Raw genomic sequence first — 24,329 nt, forward strand, 5'->3', positions numbered from 1 at the left:
TATTTGCTGCAGAATAACAATGTGTGTTTTTTCTTTTACTGCAGCTCCTAATGCTCTGTGTCTTAAAATGGTTTAAAGTCTTTTGCTGGCTTTGTGGGAGCTAGTTTAGGTGATAACGAAGGCTTTGCCGGAAGAAACAGTTTGATTAAAGATGAGACTGTGACTTGCATGTGAAGTAAAATCATATTTAGTGTGTGATAATAATCCCATTAAATGACAAAAGGATAAAAAAGAAAATGAATTATTTTAAAAATAAAACTGTTAACCGCACGGCAATTGTGCCATACATTATTGTGCATTTGACAGTTATCCAGCATTTCCCTGAATTGACTTGGAATCTGATAAGTTCTAAATGCTCTAACCCTTGCTGTAGAATCTTTCTCTCAGCAAACAAAGTATATTGTGTGTGTGTGTGTGGGTTTTTGTTTGTTTTTTTTGTTGGTGGTTTTTTTTTTTTTTTTTTAATCCTTAGTTTATCAGTCCCGGTCCAAAGCCTTCTAGCAGAGGGAGTTGAATCCTGTCAGGGGTTGCTGCCAAGACATCGGAAGGATTTTTGACCAAGGTTTTCTAAAGCTCAGTGTCACACCTGCCATACTGCATAAAGGATAGGCTTTGGTTGCATAGTCCTAGCATTTACTGTTACTTTGTGTTTTTTCTTTTTGTCTTTTGTCTCTCTTCTAGAATTAAGCAGTGTTCACACTAGTTTTGAAATAGTTGACTGGGTAACATGTATTTCACATAGTGGAATTTACTGAAATTGATATACCTGTTAACTTTTAATGAGGAAATAGTGTGGACACAGCATGTCTTCTAACCAAAGATTAACCCCTTATGTTTAGGTTATTTATAAAATACAGTTACATAGGGTAAGAATTTGTACTTGTTTTTGTAAATTAACATAGCTTTTGTTTTAGGTTAACAGGGTGGCAGGTTAGGAGTCTAATTACTATAGTCTTTAAGGGGTTAATCCACTTGAAACGTAAAACAGGTGCAAAAATCCACAATGACATTTTACAAGAGTTTCTCAAATATATTTTCAGCCAAAATTTATTCTCAGTTGCAATAGGTGCCTTGGCATCTTCTGACTTTCACAATAGCTTTAAGTTTCAAGGTTATTCATGCAGTCTCCATTATTAATGGCACATGGCATATTTCAGATCCATGTTTCCAGCATAAAGTAAGATTGTCTACTGTGCATTAAAATGTAAATATTTCATAATAGAATTATTTTCCAAAGTGTTTCAGTGCTAGAAACTGAGTAATTGCAGTTTCAAGTTATATAGTATATTATTATGCTGAAAGATTGCACAGTGTCACCTAATTGCACATTCGTGTTATAAGAATGTAGATAATTGACTGACACACACAGGCCACTTGACACCCCTCCCCCCCCCCAGTTTGAGTTAATTTCTCAACCTCCCCTTGGTTTTCTACAATGGGTTTACTCTAAATGTATTCATTGTCTCTAATACTCACATTATGCTCCTTTCTTAGATTGTCTTACTTGACAGCTTTTTTCTGTAGGTTTACTATTCTTGACTGAAATAATTTTACTTTTAATGTCTTCACTTACTCTTTGACCCCTTCATCAGTGTAAATGGCTCCTCATTTCACCTTATCAAATACAATCTCACAAATATACTCAACATTAGTATCTACTTTTTCCCCAACAAAAATTCTTAATGTGGAATCATTGTGGCTTCTTATATTTCACCTGGTGCAGAGCAAAATAAATTTTCCAATGAAAAGGAAACCAAATCCAAACAGTATTCTAGATTTAATTTTTAGTAATTATATTGGAGAGTTATATTATCCTTTTTGATTTATATGCTTTTTAACTGTGGGTACATCCTAATAGCCTATTGACTTTTTTTCCTTCATTTTATATGTTGGCAGCTGCCTTAAAGTTTTCCCTTAAATCTTTTTCAAGTCAGTATGCTTCATGAGTGTTATAGTGAATGTCCTCACTTTTTTTGTTTGGTACTCTAACTTGCTCATGTCACATTTTCCAACACCAGACTGCTTTTAATATATTGCCACTCTTCTGAATGAGCCAAATGGAGTGTTGTTTAATTAGTCATCCTCTGCCATATCAACATATTTTGTTACTCATCATGAAGGCCATTTTCATATATAATAAGCTAAGGGCGTTATAAAACTAATAATTGAGTTACATCATTGGTACACCATTAGCCAGCTAGAAACTACCTTTTGGAATCACTCAGTGTTGCCTGTTTTGTTGGGACAACCAATTTGAAAAAGCTTATTGTATCTTTTGGTCACTTATTAGGTAGTCATAACGATCAAAACCCCGTTTCTTGAACACTTAAATGTACAAGATCTATTGTTTCTTTTATCTTCCAAACATTCTGATACTGCTTCTACTACTCTTCTTTCTTCTTTCTCCTGCTTAGACTTAACCAAGATATGCCTTTTTCAGCTGTTCGTTAATATTTCTTAGATGAAATTGGAAGGTGTGCACATGCACACCGTGGAGATGCAAAAGCTATAGAAATTATAGTGGAAAGTAATTAAACTGATTGGAATTCTAGAGAGTATTTCACATACTTTGTCATATTAAAGCAAAATAATTTGCACTATAATTTAAATTTTAATGATGATATCACCAGATTCTGTGTGCTTCCAGAGCTTATTTGTTATACTTGTCCCTTTTTTATTAGAAGTAGGTCCAGAGTAACATGAGACCATTTAAGTTCAGCAAACTCAGTTTGTTGTAAATTCTACTCCATTAAAGTGGATTTTTGTGTTCCTTCTGTCTGTGTTCTCTGTGCTGGTGCACTGTGTCCAACCATCCTTCCTTCAATATTTAATTTTAGGGGAAATCTATTTTTACAGAGTTAGTTTGTATGAATAACTGCAGACTACTGCATAATCTGCAGTCCATTAAAAAATGAGATTGAGGGCTAAATTGTATTATGCTCTTAATCTTTATACTGGGTTATATTCTAATCCCAATTAAAGGGATTTTATTGATATGTTGGATGGGGGTTAAACTCTAAATGGCACGTGTGACATTGAAGCTACTTTAAGGAAGTGTCTTGCTTACCTGGTCAAACACCCATTCCTCACTGCATTTTGCCAATTCAATCCATTTTAGATGTAACCTCGGGTATGGTGAAAGACCCACCGGACGTCTTGGACAGGCAAAAATGCCTTGACGCTCTGGCTGCTCTACGCCACGCTAAGTGGTTCCAGGTTCGGAACATCATTTTACTTTCTTCTTGTAGCCTTATGAGAGATTAGTTCAGTTGCAATATAAATGTTTAACTGTGAAAAAACTCAAGGTTGCCCATGGTAATAATACTTTAAATTAAATGAACAGAAAAATGTTATCATAGAAAGCTCAGTATGGAAGAACTGCTTTATGCAGTTATTGCTGATCTGACATAAACTCTTTTTCTGATCATTGAGAAGGCGATGTTGAAAGCTTGACTCGCTTTGGGTGATCATATGCTGTGTGTATTTGTAATATGTTCCATAAGGCTGCAGAGTAACTTTGCTTTAAATAATGGAATATGTGTTTAAAGCTTTGTGTTTAGATTTAAGACTTTTTTTCCCTATTTCTTGAAGTGCATTAAGTGTAGGGAATGAAAGGTGAGAAATAACTGTTTGGTTTAGTGACTTTGCACTCTGGCAAAGGCACAACAAAGAAACCAAACAGATTCCCTTGACCTTTCAGTCTCTATACATACTTTTTAGATCTTTATTCTTTTTATTTCTAATATAGAAAGATATGATATTATATGTATTGTTACAGATGAATATAGGTCAAAGTGTACAGGGGATCAAGAAATATTACTCTTGTATAACCTGTGCACTTTGACTTCTACCACCTTAAGTTTACTAACCCTGGCACAAAATACTGCTGTAAATGGCAGCTCATGAACACAGTTTTAGTGACTTGTTTCTATTCTATATCTGAGCTTCCATTGAACAGTGGTGTTTTAGCTTTTCAACCTGTGGCCTGTTTTCTGTAGGTGCTGGGATTAATTAACTTGATTTTGTATTGCTCTCAAGGCTAGAGCTAATGGTCTGCAGTCCTGTGTGATTATCATACGTATTCTTCGTGACCTCTGTCAGAGAGTTCCAACTTGGTCTGACTTCCCAAGCTGGGTGAGTAATCCTCTTTTGCATGCACTTTAAGGCAGCAGCATGTTGCTACAAATTCAGTGTCAGAAAATGCTGGTGCAACTTTTTTTTAAATAAAGCCATATGTCAAGAATCAGTTTTTTGGTTGGTGTTTTTTTTCCCCCCCTCAGCAGACAGTTTCTTTTAAATCTTTAAAAAGAACCCAGACTTCTGGTATCCTGTGATTTCTGAGGCTAGATCTTTACCAAAGAATTCAGTACTTTTTTTCTCTTCTTCTAAGAGTTTGTATAGAAGTTAGGAATGATTATTTTTCATCTCAGTTTACTCTGAATTGCTTGGCCTTTCCTGAGACTTGTTTGAAATAATTTGTCAAATGTATCTGGATAACCATTGCAGAACAAACTTTGTGTAAAAGTTACTTGCTGAGGACCCCTTCTGTTACCATTCTCCTTAGGCCTGGTCTACACTAACCCTCCCAATTCAAACTAAGGTACGCAACTTCAGCTACGTGAATAATGTAGCTGAAGTCGACGTACCTTAGTTCGAACTTACCGCGGTCCAGACGTGGCAGGCAGGCTCCCCAGTCGACTCCACGTACTCCTTGCGCCGAGCAGGATTACTGGAGTCGACGGGGAGCACTTCTGGGTTCGATTTATCGCGTCCAGACAAGACGCGATAAATCGAACCCAGAAGTTCGATTGCCTGCCACCGAACCAGCGCGTAAGTATAGACAAGCCCTTAATATCTGTTGCTGCTGCCAGATATCGTACCAGAGTACTGATATATGATGATCCATCTTTGACAGGGAGCGTGTTGGAAATAGTCCAAGCCACTTCATTGTTAGTTTGGGTTTGGACCAGAAGTGAGTTCTAAGGTAGAAGGAGGGCTATAAAAGAATTTACCAATTCACTTCTGCTTAACTGAAAATAGTGTATAATAGTTACATTTTTTCATTAAGGCTTATTTGGCTTTAAAATAATACTTGAGCAAACTAAACACAGCACCAGATTCTGTGCTGCATCTCTTGAAAGAGCCAGCACACACAGCATAGCTCAAGGGGAGAGAGGGCAAAGGTGCCCTCCGTAAACCACCAGCATTCCAGACTGCTGAGAGGCTGGTACAGTCCCCAGTAGAAGTTGGAGGCTGCTCTGACTTAAGACTGTTTTCCTCGGGCTGCCCTCTGGGCTGCAGTGTCACCATAGTGATAGGTACTATGACTGTGCCCCCGAAACACACCCCTTAAACTGGAACTTGCGTGTGCAACTTGTGTTGGCCCTATGTGCCAGCTGCATCTGTGTGCGATATAGGAGCCCGAGCAGGCATAGAATCAGCTTCATAGTTTCTTTAGTCCTCAATGTAAAGTTACAAATTTCTGCAGAAAGAAAAAAAGGTATTGAGTTTCATTATTTATGGTTCAAACTCCCTCTTCTAGGAAAATAAAAGTGAGGCTTTAACTATTTAAAATGGGGTGATGAGCCAGAGGGAGGAGGAAGTTTACTACTACGCTCTTCATTAATACACACTTCCTAGAGGCCCCGAGGAATTTAGATACAAGTTCTCTTTTTCTACAGAAGAAGTTATATAATGCATTGCATACAGGAGAAAAATACTACAGCAAAACATTTTAGGTTGCAAAACATCAAACACTCAAAAATTAGGTTTCAGAGTGGTAGCCGTGTTAGTCTGTATCAGCAAAAAGAACAAGGAGTACTTGTGGCACCTTAGAGACTAACAAATTTATTTGGGCGTAAGCTTTCGTGGGCTAAAACCCACTTCATCGGATGCATGCAGCGGAAAATACAGTAGGAAGATGTGTATATATACACAGAGAACATGGAAAAAATGGGTGTTTTTGTTGTGGTGTGTGTGGTTGCTGGTGAGTATTTGCTTCAGGTTGCGGGGCTGTCTGTAAGCAAGGACTGGCCTGTCTCCCAAGATCTGTGAGAGTGAGGGATCGCTTACAGACAGCCTCCCAACCTGAAGCAAATACTCACCAGCAACCACACACTAATCCAGGAACCTATCCTTGCAACAAAGCCCATTGCCAACTCTCTCCATATATCTATTCAAGGGACACCATCATAGGACCTAATCACATCAGCCCACCCTCAGAGGCTCGTTCTCCTGCGCATCTACCAATGTGATATATGCCATCATGTGCCAGCGGTGCCCCTCTGCCATGTATATTGGCCACACCAGACAGTACGCAAAAGAATAAATGGACACAAATCAGACGTCAAGAATTATAACATTGAAAAACCAGTCGGAGAACACTTCAACCTCCCTGGTCACTCAATTACAGACCTAAAAGTCACAATTCTTCAACAAAAAAACTTAAAAACAGACTCCAACAAAAAACTGCCGAACTGGAATTAATTTGCAAACTGGACACCATTAAATTAGGCTTGAATAAAAACTGGAAGTGGATGGGTCATTACACAAAGTAAAAACTATTTCCCCATGCTAATTTTTCCCCTACCGTTACTCACACCTTCTTGTCAATGGTTTGAAATGGGCCATCCTGATTATCACTACAAAAGTTTTTTTTTTCTCCTGCTGATAATAGTCCACCTTAATTGATTAGTCTCAATAGAGTTGGTATGGCAACACCAATTTTTGTGCGTGTGTGTGTGTGTGTTCCTACTCTTATTTTCCACTGCATGCATCCGATGAAGTGGGTTTTAGCCCACGAAAACTTATGCCCAAATAAGTTTTAGTCTGTAAGGTGCCACAAGTACTCCTCGTTCTTTTTTCAAAAATTAGGAAATGCCAGTATTTAGGTTACTTATGCATTGCAAATTCTACCCCATTGCATTATGATGCATTATTTATTGAATGATCATACACTGTTTTTTTTTCCTCGTTATTCCTACCTGATTTGGTTCATAGGATGGACAGTGCTCAGAGAATGAGGCAGCTGTTTGATATTTTTGTACTCCCCGTTCAGTTAGTGGCCCTCTCTCCCTTGTTTACCAGATGCCATCCAAAGCCGCCAGTGAATTCAGAATTATTTCCTCATAGTCTTTTCTAGGGCACTCATCACCTTAGTAGGTGAGTGCCTCACAAACATTAATGAATTTTTCTATACTGCAAGACGGGAGGCATCCATTTTACAGGTAGGGAAACTGAGACACAAAGATTTGCCTGAGGCCACATAGTGAATCAGTGGCAAACCTAGGATTTGAACACACACTCCTGATTCCCAACCCTGTCCTCATTCTTTCAGACCATACTGTCTTATTGCTAGAGCTGCTGAATATTCACAGCTCCCATTGACTTCTGTTGTAGCTGTGAGTGCTCTGCATATCAGGCCCCAGGTATCTCAAGTTGAGCAGAGCAGGAATGAGGAATACACAATTAGTAGCAAAATGTTGGTTTAAGTAATTTGTTCAGCATTATATTGAAAGACCGTGGCAGAAGCAGGGATAGAATTGGATTCTCCTGTATGTCATTCACCTGCCTTAACCACAAGATCATCCTTTCTCTTCTTGCAGTCCCCTGTCTTGGTTTCTACACACTATCCAACTGCTAGAACAAATGAAGCAAGGTTCTTACAGACTAATTCATTACTTGACTGTGCTTCATTCCCTGCTTGCTGTGCATCTTGTGCACTCAATGAAGCCGGGATTCTCTGGAAAACAGTCTTTAATTACCTGATCACATACTATCAGAATGAATGTAAACAAAGCTGCAGAATTACGGCCGCACAGGCAACCCAAATGCCTTATTTTCTAATGCTCAACTTAGTAAAATAACAGGGGTAGCCATGTTAGTCTGGAGCTGTAAAAAGCGACAGAGTCCTGTGGCACCTTATAGACTAACAGACGTATTGGAGCATAAGCTTTCGTGGATGAATACCCACTTCGTCAGACGCATGGTCTGGAAATTTTCACTACATGCATCTGACAAAGTGGGTATTCACCCAAGAAACCTTATGCTCCAATACGTCTGTTAGTCTATAAGGTGCCACAGGACTCTTTGTCGCTTCTTAGTAAAATAAATAATCCTCTTTTAATGGGTGGAGATTTTTTTGGCCAGGGGAGGCAGGGGGAGGGAGGTTATGGGATTTCCTAGTCTTTTAAAAGAAAAAAAGGTAAATTATTTCATGTGCAGCTGTATCATCCCCACTATCATGCATCACCTGGTGTAGGGTTTGAATGCTAAACCTTCAGTTGTTCCACACAGCTTGACCCACAGGACTAACAATTTGAGCATAGGAAATTATCCCTCAGGATGGAAGGGGTTGATCAAGGGAAGTCTGGCCCAGTGCGCACACGCTTATTCTCCCTTTCTCTTCTCTCACCCTCCCATCTCAGTACAGGAAGGGGAGGAGGAACCAGGCTCAGATTGTGCTCTCTCCACCCCCAACCCATTCCCTACCCAATCTCCCTGAAGAGTGTGCCCACTCCTGGGATTCCCAGTGCAGTCTGTATTACTGGTGCTGCTTTGGCAGTGATGTAGGCCAGACTTGGATTAGAATGTTTGTGTTCGGGGGACTGTTTTTTGGCATGCTGCTAACAGATGTGACAGAAGGAAAATTGTGATTTTTTTTCATTTATATCTTAGCTAAGCCTGAACAGAATTTCATGGGTCAAAGAAAAGGTACTTTTCTAACCCTAGGATGTTCTCCCTGCTGAATTTCAAAGGCCAACTGCAAACAATGGAGGTGTTAGAGCATCTCAAAAAAGGTCATAAGAATCTTATAATGGGAAGTGTTAAACAACCTAAATATAGGGGTTATTGCTCTTAGGCTAATTTTGTATCACTATTCAGCTGTCTAAAAATCTGTTAGTCTAACTTTTCCTTACTTTTCAACTGGACACAATATTCTTTGTGTAACGTATTAAGCTGTGTATACCAGAAGATCTGAGTTGAATTGTGATGGTTTCTTTTTTTAAAGCAGCCTAATAAAATAGTCTCTCTTTCTATTCTTGATTTTAGGCTATGGAGTTACTAGTAGAGAAAGCGATCAGCAGTGCTTCTGGACCACAAAGCCCTGGGGATGCATTGAGGAGAGTTTTTGAGTGTATATCTTCAGGAATAATCCTTAAAGGCAGGTTGCACTTGTTTGATACAAATTTTAGATTTTGTCAAGGGTATTTATAAGCTCAGCTAAAATGTATATTATAGTTGCTATATATAATCAGTATATGTGGACTCTAGTAATGGTAACTAGCCGTATTGTTATAGGTGGTCCTGGCCTTTTGGATCCTTGTGAAAAAGATCCTTATGATACACTTGCTTTAATGACAGACCAGCAACGAGAGGATATTACTTCGAGTGCACAGGTAATCAACATTATAATAAAATAGCCAAGTGTGGTGGTGGTGGTATGCTGAAATATTGAAGATCGTTCTCCTTCAGTAGTAAAACTGGGGGGGGGGATTGACGAATGTAACAAAAGTTTGAATAAATGCACAGATATATGCTCAGTTTAAGGGCTGAGTACTCAGGTGTTCTCACATAATGCTCAGTCTACCTATTAGAAACAGGCAATAAATCCTGAGGGCACTTACACTAGGAATCAAACTAGCTCCTAAATAAGGATAGCCTTTATGATGGCTTTATGCCCGACAAGGGTTCCCTTGTAGGGGAAGTATTCCAACTGTACGTTTGGTGCAGTTTTAGATCAGCTTTATGGCACAAAGGGTACTTTGTCATAAACTAAGATGTGGACCTAAGATTAGCTGTTGCTACTGCCAAGATTAGGAAAAGGATTACTGCAGTTCCATCCTTTTGTACTTGCAAAGTTCTTCACACTTGTCTGTATTTTATCAATCTAAATGACTGTACCTGTTTAAACTTAAAACTATATTGGATTGAAAAGGATTACTGTAGATAAATTTGCGTAAGCTTTGATTGTTTTTTTTAATTTGGTTTATGAAGAAAATGTTAACTGCCTCCACTGTCATATTTAGGTTTAACATTTGTTTCTGATAAAAGGTTTTTGTTTTGTTTCCCCCCTCCTCCCTCTGTTACCAGTTTGCACTGAGACTCCTTGCATTCCGTCAAATACACAAAGTTCTAGGAATGGATCCATTGCCACAGATGAATCAACGTTTCAACATTCATAACAATCGTAAAAGGAGAAGAGACAGTGATGGGGTCGATGGGTTTGAAGCAGAGGGGAAAAAAGACAAAAAAGATTACGATAACTTTTAAAAATGTCTGTCATCAGTGTTAAGACAGGAAGTGATAATAGGAGTCCATTTGTTGCCTGACTCTTTTTTATTCATAATAATGTCTGTTTTAAAACATCCAAAAAACAGATGGAAGATCAATTTTGCAGAAAGAGGACTTAACTCTTCTGTGAAGTTCTAAACTTTTAATGGATGTGCAGTATCAGACAAATTATGGATGTAAAGATACCACAAATGGAAATTGTGCTCTGATTTAAAAAAATATTAGCTTAATTTCCCCCCCCCCCCATTATTTTTTTTATTTAGACATAGGTTACTAACTGTAGTAACTTCCCTATTTTTTTGTCCTTTTTATTAACTAGTCACTAGTGCATTGTCTTAAATCCTGACTCTATTTAATGCAGCGTTTGTGCTTCAGTAGCTATGAGTATTTTGATATTTTATTTAGAAGTTTTGTTTGCCTTTGACACTAGTTGTATAAGTTACTCTGTGTTATAGATGGTATATAGTTTCCCTCCCACTTAATATTTTACAGCAGAACTTTTTTTTGTAAAGTGAGACTGCAGGATTTCGGTTTTTTTCCTAAATGTGAAGGGTTACAACACACAATTATCCTGCCGTTTGAGTGCTCAGAATTAAATGTTTCTGCCAATCTTGTGGCATTTTGTCTCTTTAGTGTGATATAACGGTGTAATTAAGACAGATTTGTGTTAATCTAATCAAGTTTGCTGTTAGTTGTGCATTAGCAGTATAAAAGCTAATATATACAGTATGGTCTTGCAACAGTTTTAAAGCAGCTGCATAATTGATCAAAAATGCATGACATTTTTGTTTTAATAGAAGGGCTTTTAAAACTATCATTTTAGGTTTAATGCATAGGTCTTTGTATGACTGACTTTGTGACATAGCAAGGCCAAAAAAATAACTTTCTGAATTTTTTTTTTCTTAAGATGCTAGTAAAAGAGGGCATTTTCCCATTTGGACAAAGTTGGCAGTTGTTTTCAAACAGCTTTGTCAATGTGATACTAATGCCATTTCATTAGCCCTTAAAATAGATGTTTGCCATATCAGTGCCTGTGAGGTAACTCCTAGTAGCTATTCCTGTATAGCTATTTTTCTGTGATTTTTTTTTTTTTTTCAGTAATTTGAAAACTAAAACTAAAGTGGATAAAGTATTGCTGACAAAGTGAAGGTTATCAAAGAAAAAAACCCAGAAAATTATTTGGTGTGGCCATAGTGTATGCTTATGTCTTCTTCAAAAGCTAAATATTATAGCAATGGTGTAAGTAAAATTACATCATACTGTTGATGTATGCTCCAGTACACAGATGTGATTTGTTGTCACAGCACTACAGTGGGATACGCAACAGTGAAATACGCAAATAAAAACTAAAGTTTATTAAATGACTTTAACATTCATTATACACTGGAAACTGAAGTTTCACTCTTTCTGTTTGGTGTGCACTATGCTTAGCTGAAGACCTGAAAAAATACGTGGGTTTAATATTGACTATGATAACATTCCTATAACTATTTTACAAATGACTGTAGGAAAATGTCAGATATTGCAAAGAACACTGGTTTTCTTGATTTAAAATTACTTCAAAGCCTTTTGATCCAATTCATCAGGTCAAACTTATCTTTGACCTTTTAAGTAATTAATTATTTTGCTTGTCCTTCAAAATATACTGGAGAAATTCCGAAAACATTTTAACACAGTGGCCTGTGGAATGTAAATACAATATTAATATAGGAGGGGGATCTTGCGTAAGTTTAAATATACAGTATCCTGTGAGCATCAAACACTGCGACTTAAAAAAATTAATACAAAGATATTAGTGGTCAGCAAACAAAATAATGGAAAGCTTTCCCAGTACAGAAAAAGATTCCTTAAAAGTAATTTCATATGGGAAATAGAGTAACTAGCATGTGCTCAAAAAATATTTTTAACAAAAGAGGATTGCACTAACGTCCTTTGTGCTACCTTGGCACTCAGTTCAGCAGTATGCAGTTGCCCAAGATCCTCTGCCTTTAAAAAGGAAGACGTTTTGCTGCCATGGTGTCCAATCAGTCATTGCCGTTTATTATTTTGGAAGTTGCTTCATGTTTTATATTTCAGTTGCTGTTCATTTGGCCATTTTAACTCCCTACGGAAGTTTCCTACCCAAATGAGAGATGCTGTCAGTTTAGTCATGTGACCCTATTCTTTAGGATGAAAAGGTCAAAGATAAGTTTTGGATTTCCTGCATTTTTGTTTCACTGACTTATACCTCTTAACCAGTTTCTGGATGTTTGAAATATTGTATACTTGAAGTGATTTCCCCATTAAACATGAAACTGTGACCATGATTTTTGTAGTAAAGAGTGGATTTGCAGTTTTGTTTTTCCTATCCATGATCAATGGATTATTTTAACTTGACAAAAATTACTGGCTTGTGCAGAATTAAGAGAAGGAAAAATCAGACAATTTGAGTTTTTTATTTTTAACAAGCTTGTAGAATACTTTTGCATTAAACTGTTTAATCTAGTAAATCTTTTTTATATGCATGCATTTACAAAAAATACCTAAAACTGGTTTGCAAACACACAGATAATAGATACTAAGCATTTGACTATCCAATGTAATAATCAGTTAAACTGAATAATATTGATAATATATTGCATAACTACTTAGCAATATTTACCTTCTTTGAGTAGTTTCCCTATAGTTGCTCCATTTCAGGGATGCAAGCACCCTTCCACCATTGATTATTCTGATGTATTTCAGCATCCCTGGGTTTTAAGAGGTATGGGAGGCTATCACAGTAAGTGATGGGCGTCCTTGGTGCTCCTTTGTGTGGGAGATTACCATAGCCCCAGTAAGTGCAAGATTTGCTCATCTTTCAAGGTCAGATCTCAAAAGAACAGAAAGGTCAAATTTAGACTTTTAATGGTGGAGCAAGCATTAAGATCAGCTTCTGACCCATGTACCAAGGACCTCCCTGTACACAGAGCTTCCAGTATGACTAGTGCTTCATCTATCTCAAGACAACACTCACTGAGCATCTCTGGAGATTCAAGTATGTAAGTGTCATCCTCAACCTCTGGGCGTGTCTCACCGAAAGCCTCAGGGGAGAGAGCTTCTGTGACAGTACCTTCAGGTTAGAGAGCTGTATTATCGAAGCCTTTGACCACCAATAAAAAGAGTAGGAGCACCTGTTCTACTATGAAATGTTCATCACCATTCGCAAGAAGGTTCCCGGAGATCTCCGGTCCCAAAGGGTCCCTGAGGATTTGAATGGCTCTGCTACCATGAAGGTTTCTAAAGCATATTCTAAGAGCAATACCTTGCAACAGGATTCAGTACTGAGGACCTCTTCAACTATAGATAACCGAACTTAGGCTAGTAGCTGTGTCATCAGACTCAGTTATCCTTTCGGTAGCTATACCATCATCATGTATTGCATCGGTACCAATGGCATTTGACCTGATCTTTCTCATATCAGGGTTCTCTGTACCATCAATACCGAAACTGGCCTCCAAAGGAAATCATCAAATTCCCACTGATACACCATCGGTATTGCAGGAGTTTAGATACTCTAAAGACCTCCTGGTACCAGTCATCTTGTGGTACTGCAGTCTGCTAGGTCACCAGCTCCACATTTGTCATTGAGGCAGTCTTACTGACTTCAACCACACAGGGCGAATAGTTATCACCTCCCCTGGGATATGTTGAGGAGAGCTCCTCTGACTCACAAATTTTAGTATAGGGTTCTTCTGTATATTCTAGGAGGCATAATTAACCCACATGTACTGATACTATGGAGGATACCAGACCTCAGCTTCCACCCCCTTGGTATGATCAGTAGAGGCTGCTCCTGCTATGCCCTAGTGGCCTTGTTGGGATCCTTGGCCCATTTACCGACAACAGTTTAGGTCAGTATCTACCCACTTGGAGCATAGATAGGGACATTCTTCTCAACCAGAGAAGGAGACTTTTGAGGTGCAGGAAGCAAGGGGTGACAAAGAGGTGACACTAATATTTCATCACCATCTGATGAAGCTATCATGCCTTAACCTCTTTCCATGGCAGATCAACTTAGGATGTTTCAAGAGCTGATGAAACGTATTGCCTATATGCTTCAAATTCCATTACAGGAAGTCCAGGGTTCCCATCATAAACTCCTGGACATTTTACACACCTCCGCCTCTATACAGGTAGCCATCCCCATCAATGAAGCTTTGCTGGAGCCTGCTATAAACCATCTGACAGACTCCATCAACTTGCAAGCATGCAGATAAAAAGTACTACATCCCAGCAGGGATTCCAAGTTCTTATTTTCTTACCCTATACTGAATCTTCCAGGGGCAAGCCAACCCTACTTTCTTCTACAAGGTCATTTCTGGCACCAGTCCCCATACTCTTGGCGTCAAACAGCAGAAGTGAGGAGTACTGCTCCCATGTGGTCATCCATGGAAGGACTCTTCGTCGGAGTCTGAGGTGGAGCCCTACACCCATCCCAAGGGCCACCATCAGTACCCATCCTACATACCACCAGACCCCTGTGCAGGTCCCCTCTGCCAGTACCTAGCCAGTGGCCTATGCAGTGGATGATCTGGAAACCATGGGGGGTTCCCCAGGTACTGGGTCTGTCATCCCACCAATCATGTTTGGTTACTTCCGAGAGGTGGGCCCCCACACCACTCTGCTCTGCACTGGAACCTGATTCCGGTACCAAACCCAGTACTGATACACAGGCTGTGGGCCCCACGGTGATGATTGAGACTGAAGAAGAGGAAGAAGCTCATTCTCCAGTACAGACCTCTTCCTCCTCCCCGTATGAGGCTGTCTCGGGACCGAGTGACTTGCTGCTGGAAGATGACTCTAGAGCCCATCAGGAGCTTCTAAACAGGATTGCGACTAACCTGGGTCTAGAGGTGGAGGAGCTCCACGAATCATCCCACAGCCTCACGGACATTCTGGCTGCAGCAGCTCCATCTACGGTGGGCTCTACCCATTAACAAAGCTGTAATGGGTCCAGTCAGTGCCCTGTGGCAGACTCCATCTTCTCTCCTTCCCAATTGGAAGAGGGCTGAAAAGAAATGTGTACCAGCCAAAGGGTATGAGTACCTGTACTTGCACCCTCCTGGGTCCCTAGTTGTAGTGGTGGCCCATGAGAGGGATAGACAGGGCCAAACAAAACAATGCAAAGAAACTGGATCTGTTTGTTCAAAAAATTTATTCGACGGGTGGACTCCAGCTGCATATGTTCTTATATCTCAAACCAGTGATTCTTTCTGGGGAGATATATTTAAAACTTGTGGGACTCCCTGTTGAAATTTAAAGACTCAGTCTTCCTGCGGGTCGCATAGGTACTCTGGAGGACCCATGCTGGCCTTTTGAAGGTGCGCCCAAGGGCGCTATACCAGTTCCTGTTCTGGAGCCTGACACACACATCCCCATTGTTTTTGGACCAACTTTCCCACTTCAACTCAGCATGGTTTCTCATTACATTAGACTCCTGGGTACTAAATACAGTGGTGGATGGTTACAGACTTCAGTTTTCATCCACCCCCCTCCCATGCACCCCCTATCCACATCCATCTTCAGAGACTGTTCTCATGAACAACTCCTAAGTCAGGAGGTGCAAACCCTCCTATTGGGTGAGAGCTGTGAAAGCCCTCAAAGCTTGAGAGAGAAGGAGGTTTAGTCCCTCTATTTCCTAATCTCAAAAGCCAAGGGGGGGGTCTTTGCCCCATCATGGATCTGCACCGCCACAACAGTTATCTCAAGAAATAAGTTTCACAGTTTCCCTGGCCTCCATCGTTCCCTCCCTGGATCCACGGGATTGATATGGCACTTTTGACTAAAAGGACACTTATTTTCACATTTCAGTCTTTCAAGGCCACAGAAGATTCCTCAGGTTTATAGTAAACCAGACCCTTACTAAGTCACTGTCCTCATATTTTGACCTATCTGCAGCCTCCTGGGTCTTTACAAAATGCATGGCAGTGGTAGCGGTCTTCCTCCACAAGGTAAGGAGTCCAAGTCTACCCATACCTCGACAACTGGCTGATCAAGGGCCACTCAGACGCTCAAGGAAAGAAACCACATCACCCTGGTCCAAACTACCTTCAGAGCTCTGGGCCTGTTGATAAACAAAAGTAGACTCTCATTCCAGTACAGAGAATAGTTCATCACTGCAGTACTAGACTTGACCCACGTCAGAGTCTGCTTTCCAGAGGCTCGATTCCAGACAACGTTGGACCTGATATCCAGGTCATGGCCCATCCAGTCACAACAACCTGGGTTTGCCTCAAGCCCCTGGGACACATAGTCTCATGCACTTATGTGGTACCGCATGCAAGACTGCACCTCAGACCCCTGCAGATGTGGTTAGCTTCAGTGCTTATGGTTCCAGCCCCAATCCTCGCCGCCCTGGATGGTTGGAAAGACCGTCCTGTCAGCAATGGCAGGCATTCCCTTTGTTCCTCCCAAGCCGTCAGTGTTCCTGGTGTCGGATGCTTCAGACTTAGGCTGGGGAACCCACCTTGATTGCTTCAGAACACAGGGCCTGCAGTCCCAGGATGAGCTCTCCCTCCACATAAACATCAGGGAGCTCAAGAGTGGTCCACTTAGCTTGTCAAGTGTTTCTCCCCCAGATCACAGGCAAAGTAGTGCGAGTACTGATGGACAACACCACGGCCATGTGTAACATCAAAAATCAGGGAGGCGCACACTTCTCCATCTTGTGTCAGGAGGCCATCTGTCTGAGATTTCTGCATGAAGAACTCCATCCACCTCAAGGCTTCCCATCTTCCAGGACCCCGGAACACTCTGGCAGATCACTTAAGCAGATCTTTCTCCTCTGACCCTGAATGGTCCCTTCACCCAGACGTCACCAATTTAATTTTCCAAAGATTGTGGGGGGAGAGTTGTCTCTCTTTTTGCCACCAATCGTAACAGGAAATGGCATCAGTTTTGCTCGCTGCACAGCCCAGGCTCCCTTTCGCTTGCCTGCTTTTATGGACAAAGCTCCTATTCTGTGCATTTCCTCCAGTACCTCTGGTTTACAAGGCCCTTCTGAAAATCTAGCGGGACAATGTGAGAATTATTCTTCTAGCCTTAGTGTGGCTACACCACTGGTTTGGCACCCTGGTTTGGCACCCTGCTAGACTTATCAGTAGCACTCCCGCCACCAATCCCACTCTGCCTGCTCCTGATCTCACAGGACCACAGTCATTTACTCCACCCAAACCTCATCTTTTACCTAATTGCATGGAAACTCCATGGCTGAACCGGAGGAGCAAACCTATTTGGGAACAAGTCCGCCAGATTTTGCTGGGAAGTAGGAAACCATCTACAAGGGCTACTTATCTTGCAAAGTGGAAGCATTTCTCGATATGGTCTCTCCAACTCAGTCTTCCCTTCAATCTGTTCTGGATTACCTGCTAAAACAGCAAGGCTTGGTCATTACATCTATCAGGGTGCACCTAGCAGCAATTTCAACCTTCCACCCACCTGTGAGTGATAGGTCAGTTTTCTCTCATGACCTGACAATTTGCTTTCTTAAGGGTTAGGGAGGTTTTACCCTCAGGTTCCACAAACCAATTCCCCTGTGGGATTTAAACCTTGTCCTATTGAAACTCACAGGCCCTCCCTTTGAGCTGCTAGCATTGTGCCCTCTGCTGTTTCTCTCCTGGCCCTTACATGTCAGAACCACCATATAGTGTGTTCGGCAAGGCTCAGCCACACTCCCATCTGGCCTTCCTGTCAAAGGTGATCTCACTGTTCCATACCAACCAAGCCATTTTCCTGCCAGTTTTCTTCCTGAAGCCAGACAAGAATTTGGAAGAGCAGCGGCTTCACTCATTGGATGTTAAGTGCGCCCTCGCCTTCTACATCAGAAAACTAAACCGTTGCATAGATCCATGCATCTCTTTATGGCAATAGCAGTGAGGATGAAAGGCCTCCCGGTTTCAGCCTAGAGACTCTCATCCTGGATAACTGCCTGCATTTGGGCATCCTACGAACAGGTGAACGTTCCACCTCTGGCCATCTTGACCACTCATTCCACAAGAGCCCAGGCCTCTTCAGCAGCGTTTCTGGCCCAGGTCCCAATCCAATCTGCAGGGCTGCAACCTGGTCGTAAGTACGTACTTCTCTCACTATGCCATCACCCAACAGACTTGAGATTGTCATGTTCGGGCGAGCTGTGTTGCAGACCACAAGTCCATGAACTCCAAACTCATCTCCTTGGGTACTGCTTGTGAGTCACCTAACGTGGAATGGCCATGAGCAAGCACTTGAAGAAGAAAAAAAGGTTACTAATATTTCTGTAACTTGTTCTTCGAGATGCATTGCTCATGTTCATTCCACAGGCCACCTTCTAGCCCTCTGTTTGGGAGTTAGACAGCAAGAAGGAACTGAGTGTGTGGAGCCAGTAGTGCCCTTTATATGGGCACATAAGCACGTGGCACCAGAGGCGCTAGAGCTGGCACGACTGATACCAATGAGGGAAAAATCTCCAGCAATGGTGCACACGGCATATGTGTTGCTCATGTCCATTCCACTTAATGTGGAATGGACATGAGCAACACATCTCGAAGAACAACAGCTACAAAAGGTTAGTACCTGTTTTTTACACCATCCATTTCAGTTCCATCCCATTCCTTTTCAGGGACCTATGTCATGATCAATTCTTGATATGAGATTTTCCTCTATTCTACATTTAGGTGTAGCACAAGATAAAGGGATTTTACTCCCAAATACTTTCTGGTTCCCCAAAAGGATGGAGGCCAACAGTAGTCCTCAGACATCTACACAAATATGTGAAACAACAAAAATTCAAGATGGTGACCCTTGCAGCCATAATTCCCTTTCTAGACTCCAGAGATTGCTTTGCAACTCTTGACCTACAAGACTCATTTTCATGTGGCAGTTCACCCTTCTCATAAAACGTTTTTTTGATTCGTATTCAATCATCAACCACTGCCAGTAGCAGCAGGTACTCACTTTCAGCCTATCCTTGGCCCCAAGGGTATTTTCAAAGATTATGGCAGTCATACCTGAGCATCTTCATTATCTAGGCATAATTTTCCCTTATCTAGACAACTGGTTGATTGTGGCAGATCTTATCTTAAAGTATTACCGGCAGTACAGGGGACAGGCTCTATTCCACAGTCTAGGTAGGCCTCCAACTCAATCTCAAGAAGTCTGTTTTTGACACCACTTCAGCATCTAAATTTTATAGACATTTTTGTGGATGTAGTGGCAAATGGGGCTTATCTGCCTTCTGACAGATTTCTCACCCGAGAGACTCTCATCCCAGGAATTCATTTCAGTTCCCAAACACCAGTAAGAGATTGTCTTCAACTGCTGGGGCACATGACAGCTTGAATTTTTGTAGTTCAGCACACCAGATTACATCTTCGGTGTCTCTAGGGATGGTTTCATATAGTCTACAGACCAAACAAACCGGAACAAGCAATAAAAGTCTGGTATTGGTGTCTAGACAACCAGTCATCTCAGCTTCTTACCACCATGGCAGACTACCTCAGCTAACACTTCGCCATAAATCATGAATGGGAACTGGACTTCTAGGTTGTCAACAACTATTCCTAGCTTGAGGATTCCTAGAGGTCAGTCTTGGTGCTGGAGCAGCCACTATGAAGTGCAGCTAGTGCAGCAAATTCTGTTCCAACAAGATCAAGCAAGACGGAGCTAGAGTCATTTTGATTGCTCTAACTTGGCCAAGACAGATGTATCCTTACCCCATCCAATTTGCTTCTTGCCCACTGTGGCGGCTTCCGATCTGCTCCTGTCTGTTGTCTCAGTATGCCAGTCAGAAACTTCACCCCTGTCTGAAGTTTCTATGGCTAGAGCCTTCCTGTTCATACTCCTGAGGGCATTCTGCGCTTCCCCCCCCTCCCCTAAAATCTGCTTACAATACTTGAAAATTTTTCAAATTTTATTTGTCAAATAATTGTGAAGGCTCCAGCATGGCATTGGGGAGCACAAGCCAGGGGCTACACAGAGGTGGGAGATCAGTGTGCAGTTCTCCCCAGGACACACTCAGTGGTGAGGCTGCACCCAACCCAGATACAGCACAAGGATCGGGCCCGTCCCAGAAACACTCCAGAGACCTGCCCCTCTGTGCCAGGTGCCCCAGGTGTGGGCAGGCAGGCTGAGCAAGGCAGGATCCATGTGTGGAGGAATCCAGGTGTGGGTTGAGGGAGTTCTGGGTGGAGCAATCTGGTTGAGGGCAGCTCTGGATGCATAGGGGTTTGGTTGGGGGGGAGGAGGGGGTTGTTCCAGGTGGAACAGTAATAGGACTCTGCAGCTTGGGTCCAGGTGCAGGGGGTTGGGGCTCAGTGGGGGAGGGGTCTGGGAGTGTGGGGACAGCTACTCAAAGAAGGAAAAGTTACTTTCCCTGGGGGTAACATGTTCATCTGTGCAGTATCCTTAGTGTAGGGGATGAGGATGTAAGGGTGCATGCCTGGTTGAACGAGCACTGCTATCAAAAATGTCCCATCAAAGGCACAGGGGCACATAAGCACCTGAAATGGAACACCTATAGGGGGACACATCTCGAATTCCAGTTACTGCACAGGGTTAACTCTCCTTTGTATTTTTATTTAATAATGTTATATTTGTGAAAGCTGTTAGCACTTATGCCTGCGCTGTCGGTAGAAGACTTGTCAAATAGCAGCACTGACTTTTCTGTGAATGTTCCTTACCCCTAATAGAACTATTCCTAAAACTGAGTGGTTCAGTCTCAAGATTTAGTATTCAGTCTGTTGTGGTCAAAGACACCTACGCAGTGATTTTAGTTTAAACTGGCCTCAGGCTTGAGTCTTCATTGACATACATACCCGTGCACTGGAGTGCAGTCCGAAGACTGACACACCGAGGGCCGCATGCAGACGGCTTATATTTCGTCAAATCGCAAGCGAAGTACAAACAATACGTCATGAATTCAGAAATTGGGGTTGGGGTGAGCCCCCCCCCCCCCCCGCTCCATCCTCCTTATTATTTCCCAAGAGTTGGGTATTTATTTGGGTAGAGAGGTGCTTGGTGGTTTTCCCCAGGGGTGGTACTTGGCACCAGTTTGAGTACATTTCTCGGCAAGGCACGTGTTATTTTCCGGGGGTTTTCGGTGAAGGGTTAACGGGGATTTATCAGGGGACGCTAAAAGAAGATCTATGATTGGCTAATTTTGCAGATAGTTGGAATCACAGGAGAAGTTGGCATTTGCAAAAGCAATTTCTTCATACAAGCGGTTATTACATTTCATAAACTTGTGGTTATTAGGTTGCTGAGGCCTTTATCACTGTTACTTCCTCCCCCCTCCCTCCTCTGGTCATGACCCTTGACCGAATTTGGCAGAGAACTGTGCAGTTCAGTCTTGTTCAGGCCCTGGCCTGTACTACTTTTGTAAAGGCAGTCAACATAACAGTCCTCTGTTAGAGGCTTTATTTCAGGGCCTTCAGATTCACAGCTTTGGCTATTTAAAAAAAAGGCCCCCCTCTTCTATTTCCCCACAAGTCTGTGGTCTGTTTCCTCACTGATATCCAAGGTGCCAGTTATGGTTTACAATGATGTGGTGTGGGCACTTCTGCATTAGGAATTTAACTGAAACAATGAAATAATTAGACTGCATATCTCTGAATAGAATTAGTGTAATTCAGAACAAAAAATGTAAGTTTCACTTAAGAACATGAGAATATATTCCATTGAACACATTAATATTACCCCCTTCCCCCCGCCAAAAAAAACCCCTGAGTGTTAAACTGTGGAAATCACAAGCTATGGTTACATAAACAATTCACCAACTTTAACAGAGTTTGTGCACTTACTCCATTAAACAACATTTCTAAATTTTTGCGCTGAATTCAAGCACCCTTAACTCTGCCCGTGTAACAAAATACTCCAATTACAATGTCTATACGCTTGCAGCAGTTGGTGAGCCATGCAAGTCAGGCGGGGCAGCCTGCTCCGATGGTGCCACAGCAGGTGCAGTGGCACCAGGATCCCTGGCCAGCGTCCTGGTACCAATGGCCCCCGGTGGTGGCTCACTCAATGGCTGGAGCCTCGGAAAGACCATCGGCCTCCCTCTCTCAGCCCCCCCAGGAAGGGGTCAGTGGAGCACTCTTCCCCAGTTCCGCACTAGAATGGGACCAAGTGTTGGGACCTGCGGCACTGGTGGGGACACAGAGTACCACACCCCCATCCTCATCGTCCCCCGATGAGGCGATCATGGCACCTCCTCCTCCTGTCTCTCAGGAGGACACGAAAGCCCATCAAGAACTTTTGAAAAGGGTGGCCTCAAGCCTCAATTTACAAGCTGAGGAGGTGGAGGAGCCCTCAGACTCCCTCTTCGATGTCCTCTCGGCTACAGTGCCAGCCAGGGTGGCTCTCCCTCTCCATGAAGGGATGGCAAAAATCTCAAATGCCCTGTGGCAGACCCCGGCGTCTTTGCCCCCCATCTCTAAGAGGACAGAACAAAAGTATTTTGTGCCCACCAAGGGGCACAAATATCTATATACCCTCCGACCCCCAACTCCCTAGTGGTCAAGGCGGTCAACCATAAGGAGTGTCAAGGCCAACCCGCTCCTATCCCTAAGAATAAGGACTCGAGCAGACTACACTTGTTTGGTAGAAAGATTTATTCTTCCTCGAGCTTCCAACTGAGGGTGGTGAACCACCAAGCCCTGCTGGGCAGATATGACTTTAACTTGTGGGGCTCAATGCCAAAGTTTGCAGACTCCCTCCAAGAGCAAGTTAGGAAGGAGTTTAAGGCTTGATAGAGGAGGGCACAGCTGCCGCCAGAGTGGCCCTTCAGGCGGCCTCCAACGCCGCGGATACGGCTGCAAGAACAATGGCCTCTGCGGTGTCTATGAGAAGGGCGTCGTGGCTCCTGTTATCTGGGTTGTCCAGCAAGGCACAGAGCTCCTTGCAGGACCTCCTATTTGACAGCAGGGCCCTGTTCACGGAACAAAGAGACATGAAGTTATATGGTCTCAAGAACTCCCACACGACATTAAAGACTCTTGGTCTCTATGTCTCGGCCCCAGCCAGGACCAAGTTCAAACTGCAGCAGGCCCCCAGTCAGGCCACCCACTCCAGATATGAGCCCCATTACAAAAAATCAAGGGACTATAAGAAGTGCCCACAGCAGCAGTCTCAGCCTGTGCCCCAGCCTGGGTTCTCCAAGGGCAAGCAGGTGGGTAAGCGTCAGTTTTGATGGGACGCCCGAGGACAACTTACTAGTTTGTATCGGGGATCCACCCGACCTACCCTTCTCCAACCGTCTATGTACTTTCCTCCCAGAGTGGTCGCTGCTGACTTTGGACCGATAGGTACTCAACACTATCTCCTGGGACTTCACCCTCTAGTTTCTCTCTACCTCACCCATCCACCCTCCCTCCCCGTCCCTCTTCAGGGTCCCCTCTCATGAGAACTTACTCGAGCAAGAGGTGAGGCAGCTCCTTCTCTTAGGGGCAGTGGAGGTGGTGCTGGGGAGTTCTGATACAAGGGTATTACTCCCACGATTTCCTTATCCCAAAGGCAAAAGGGGGGCTCAGGCCCATCTGGACCTGCGAGGCCTGAACCAGTACATGGTAAAGCTCAAGTTTCGCATGGTCTCTCTGGCCTCCATCATCCCCTCCCTGGATCCTGAAGACTGGTACGCCGCCCTCGATCTCCCGGATGCTTACTTCCACATTCACATATTCGAGGGCCACAGGCGTTTCCTCAACTTCACAATAGGACAGGAACAGTACCAGTTCACTGTCCTCCTGTTTGGCCTCTTGATGGCACCCAAAGTCTTCACAAAGTGTATGACTGTGGTAGCGGCTTACCTTAGGTGTCGGGGGGTCCAGATCTTTCCCTACCTCAACGACTGGCTGGTCAAAGGCAGCTCCAGATTACAGGTACAGGACCACGTAGCACTCCTTCTGTCCACGTGCACTGCACTGGGGCTGCTGGTAAACAACATCAAATCCACATTGGTGCCGGTGCAACGAATAGAGCTCATTGGTGCGATTCTTGATGCGACACCTTGAGGGAGCTCATGGGGGTGGTCACAAGGTTTCCCG

The 24,329-nt window shown here is 42.7% G+C and overlaps 1 protein-coding gene across 3 annotated transcripts in view; it reads left to right on the forward strand.

Annotated features, from left to right (window-relative positions):
• The window catches only part of ZFR (zinc finger RNA binding protein), a 53,541-nt gene extending 40,942 nt beyond the window's left edge, over positions 1-12,599 (forward strand). For 2 of the 3 annotated variants that reach the window (XM_054031483.1, XM_054031484.1), the window contains exons 16-20: positions 3,119-3,216; positions 4,039-4,134; positions 9,052-9,163; positions 9,301-9,398; positions 10,093-12,599. In XM_054031483.1, the coding sequence (XP_053887458.1) occupies positions 3,119-3,216; positions 4,039-4,134; positions 9,052-9,163; positions 9,301-9,398; positions 10,093-10,272 (584 nt within the window). In that variant the 3' untranslated portion in view covers positions 10,273-12,599. Of the gene's footprint in view, positions 1-3,118; positions 3,217-4,038; positions 4,135-9,051; positions 9,164-9,300; positions 9,399-10,092 lie in introns of those variants that run through there. The other variant, XM_054031485.1, reaches the window with a different exon arrangement.
• The last annotated feature ends 11,730 nt before the right edge of the window (positions 12,600-24,329 follow it).

The sequence above is a fragment of the Malaclemys terrapin genome, chromosome 6 (genome assembly GCF_027887155.1).
Source record: "Malaclemys terrapin pileata isolate rMalTer1 chromosome 6, rMalTer1.hap1, whole genome shotgun sequence".
In the NCBI taxonomy this organism is placed as follows: domain Eukaryota; kingdom Metazoa; phylum Chordata; order Testudines; family Emydidae; genus Malaclemys; species Malaclemys terrapin.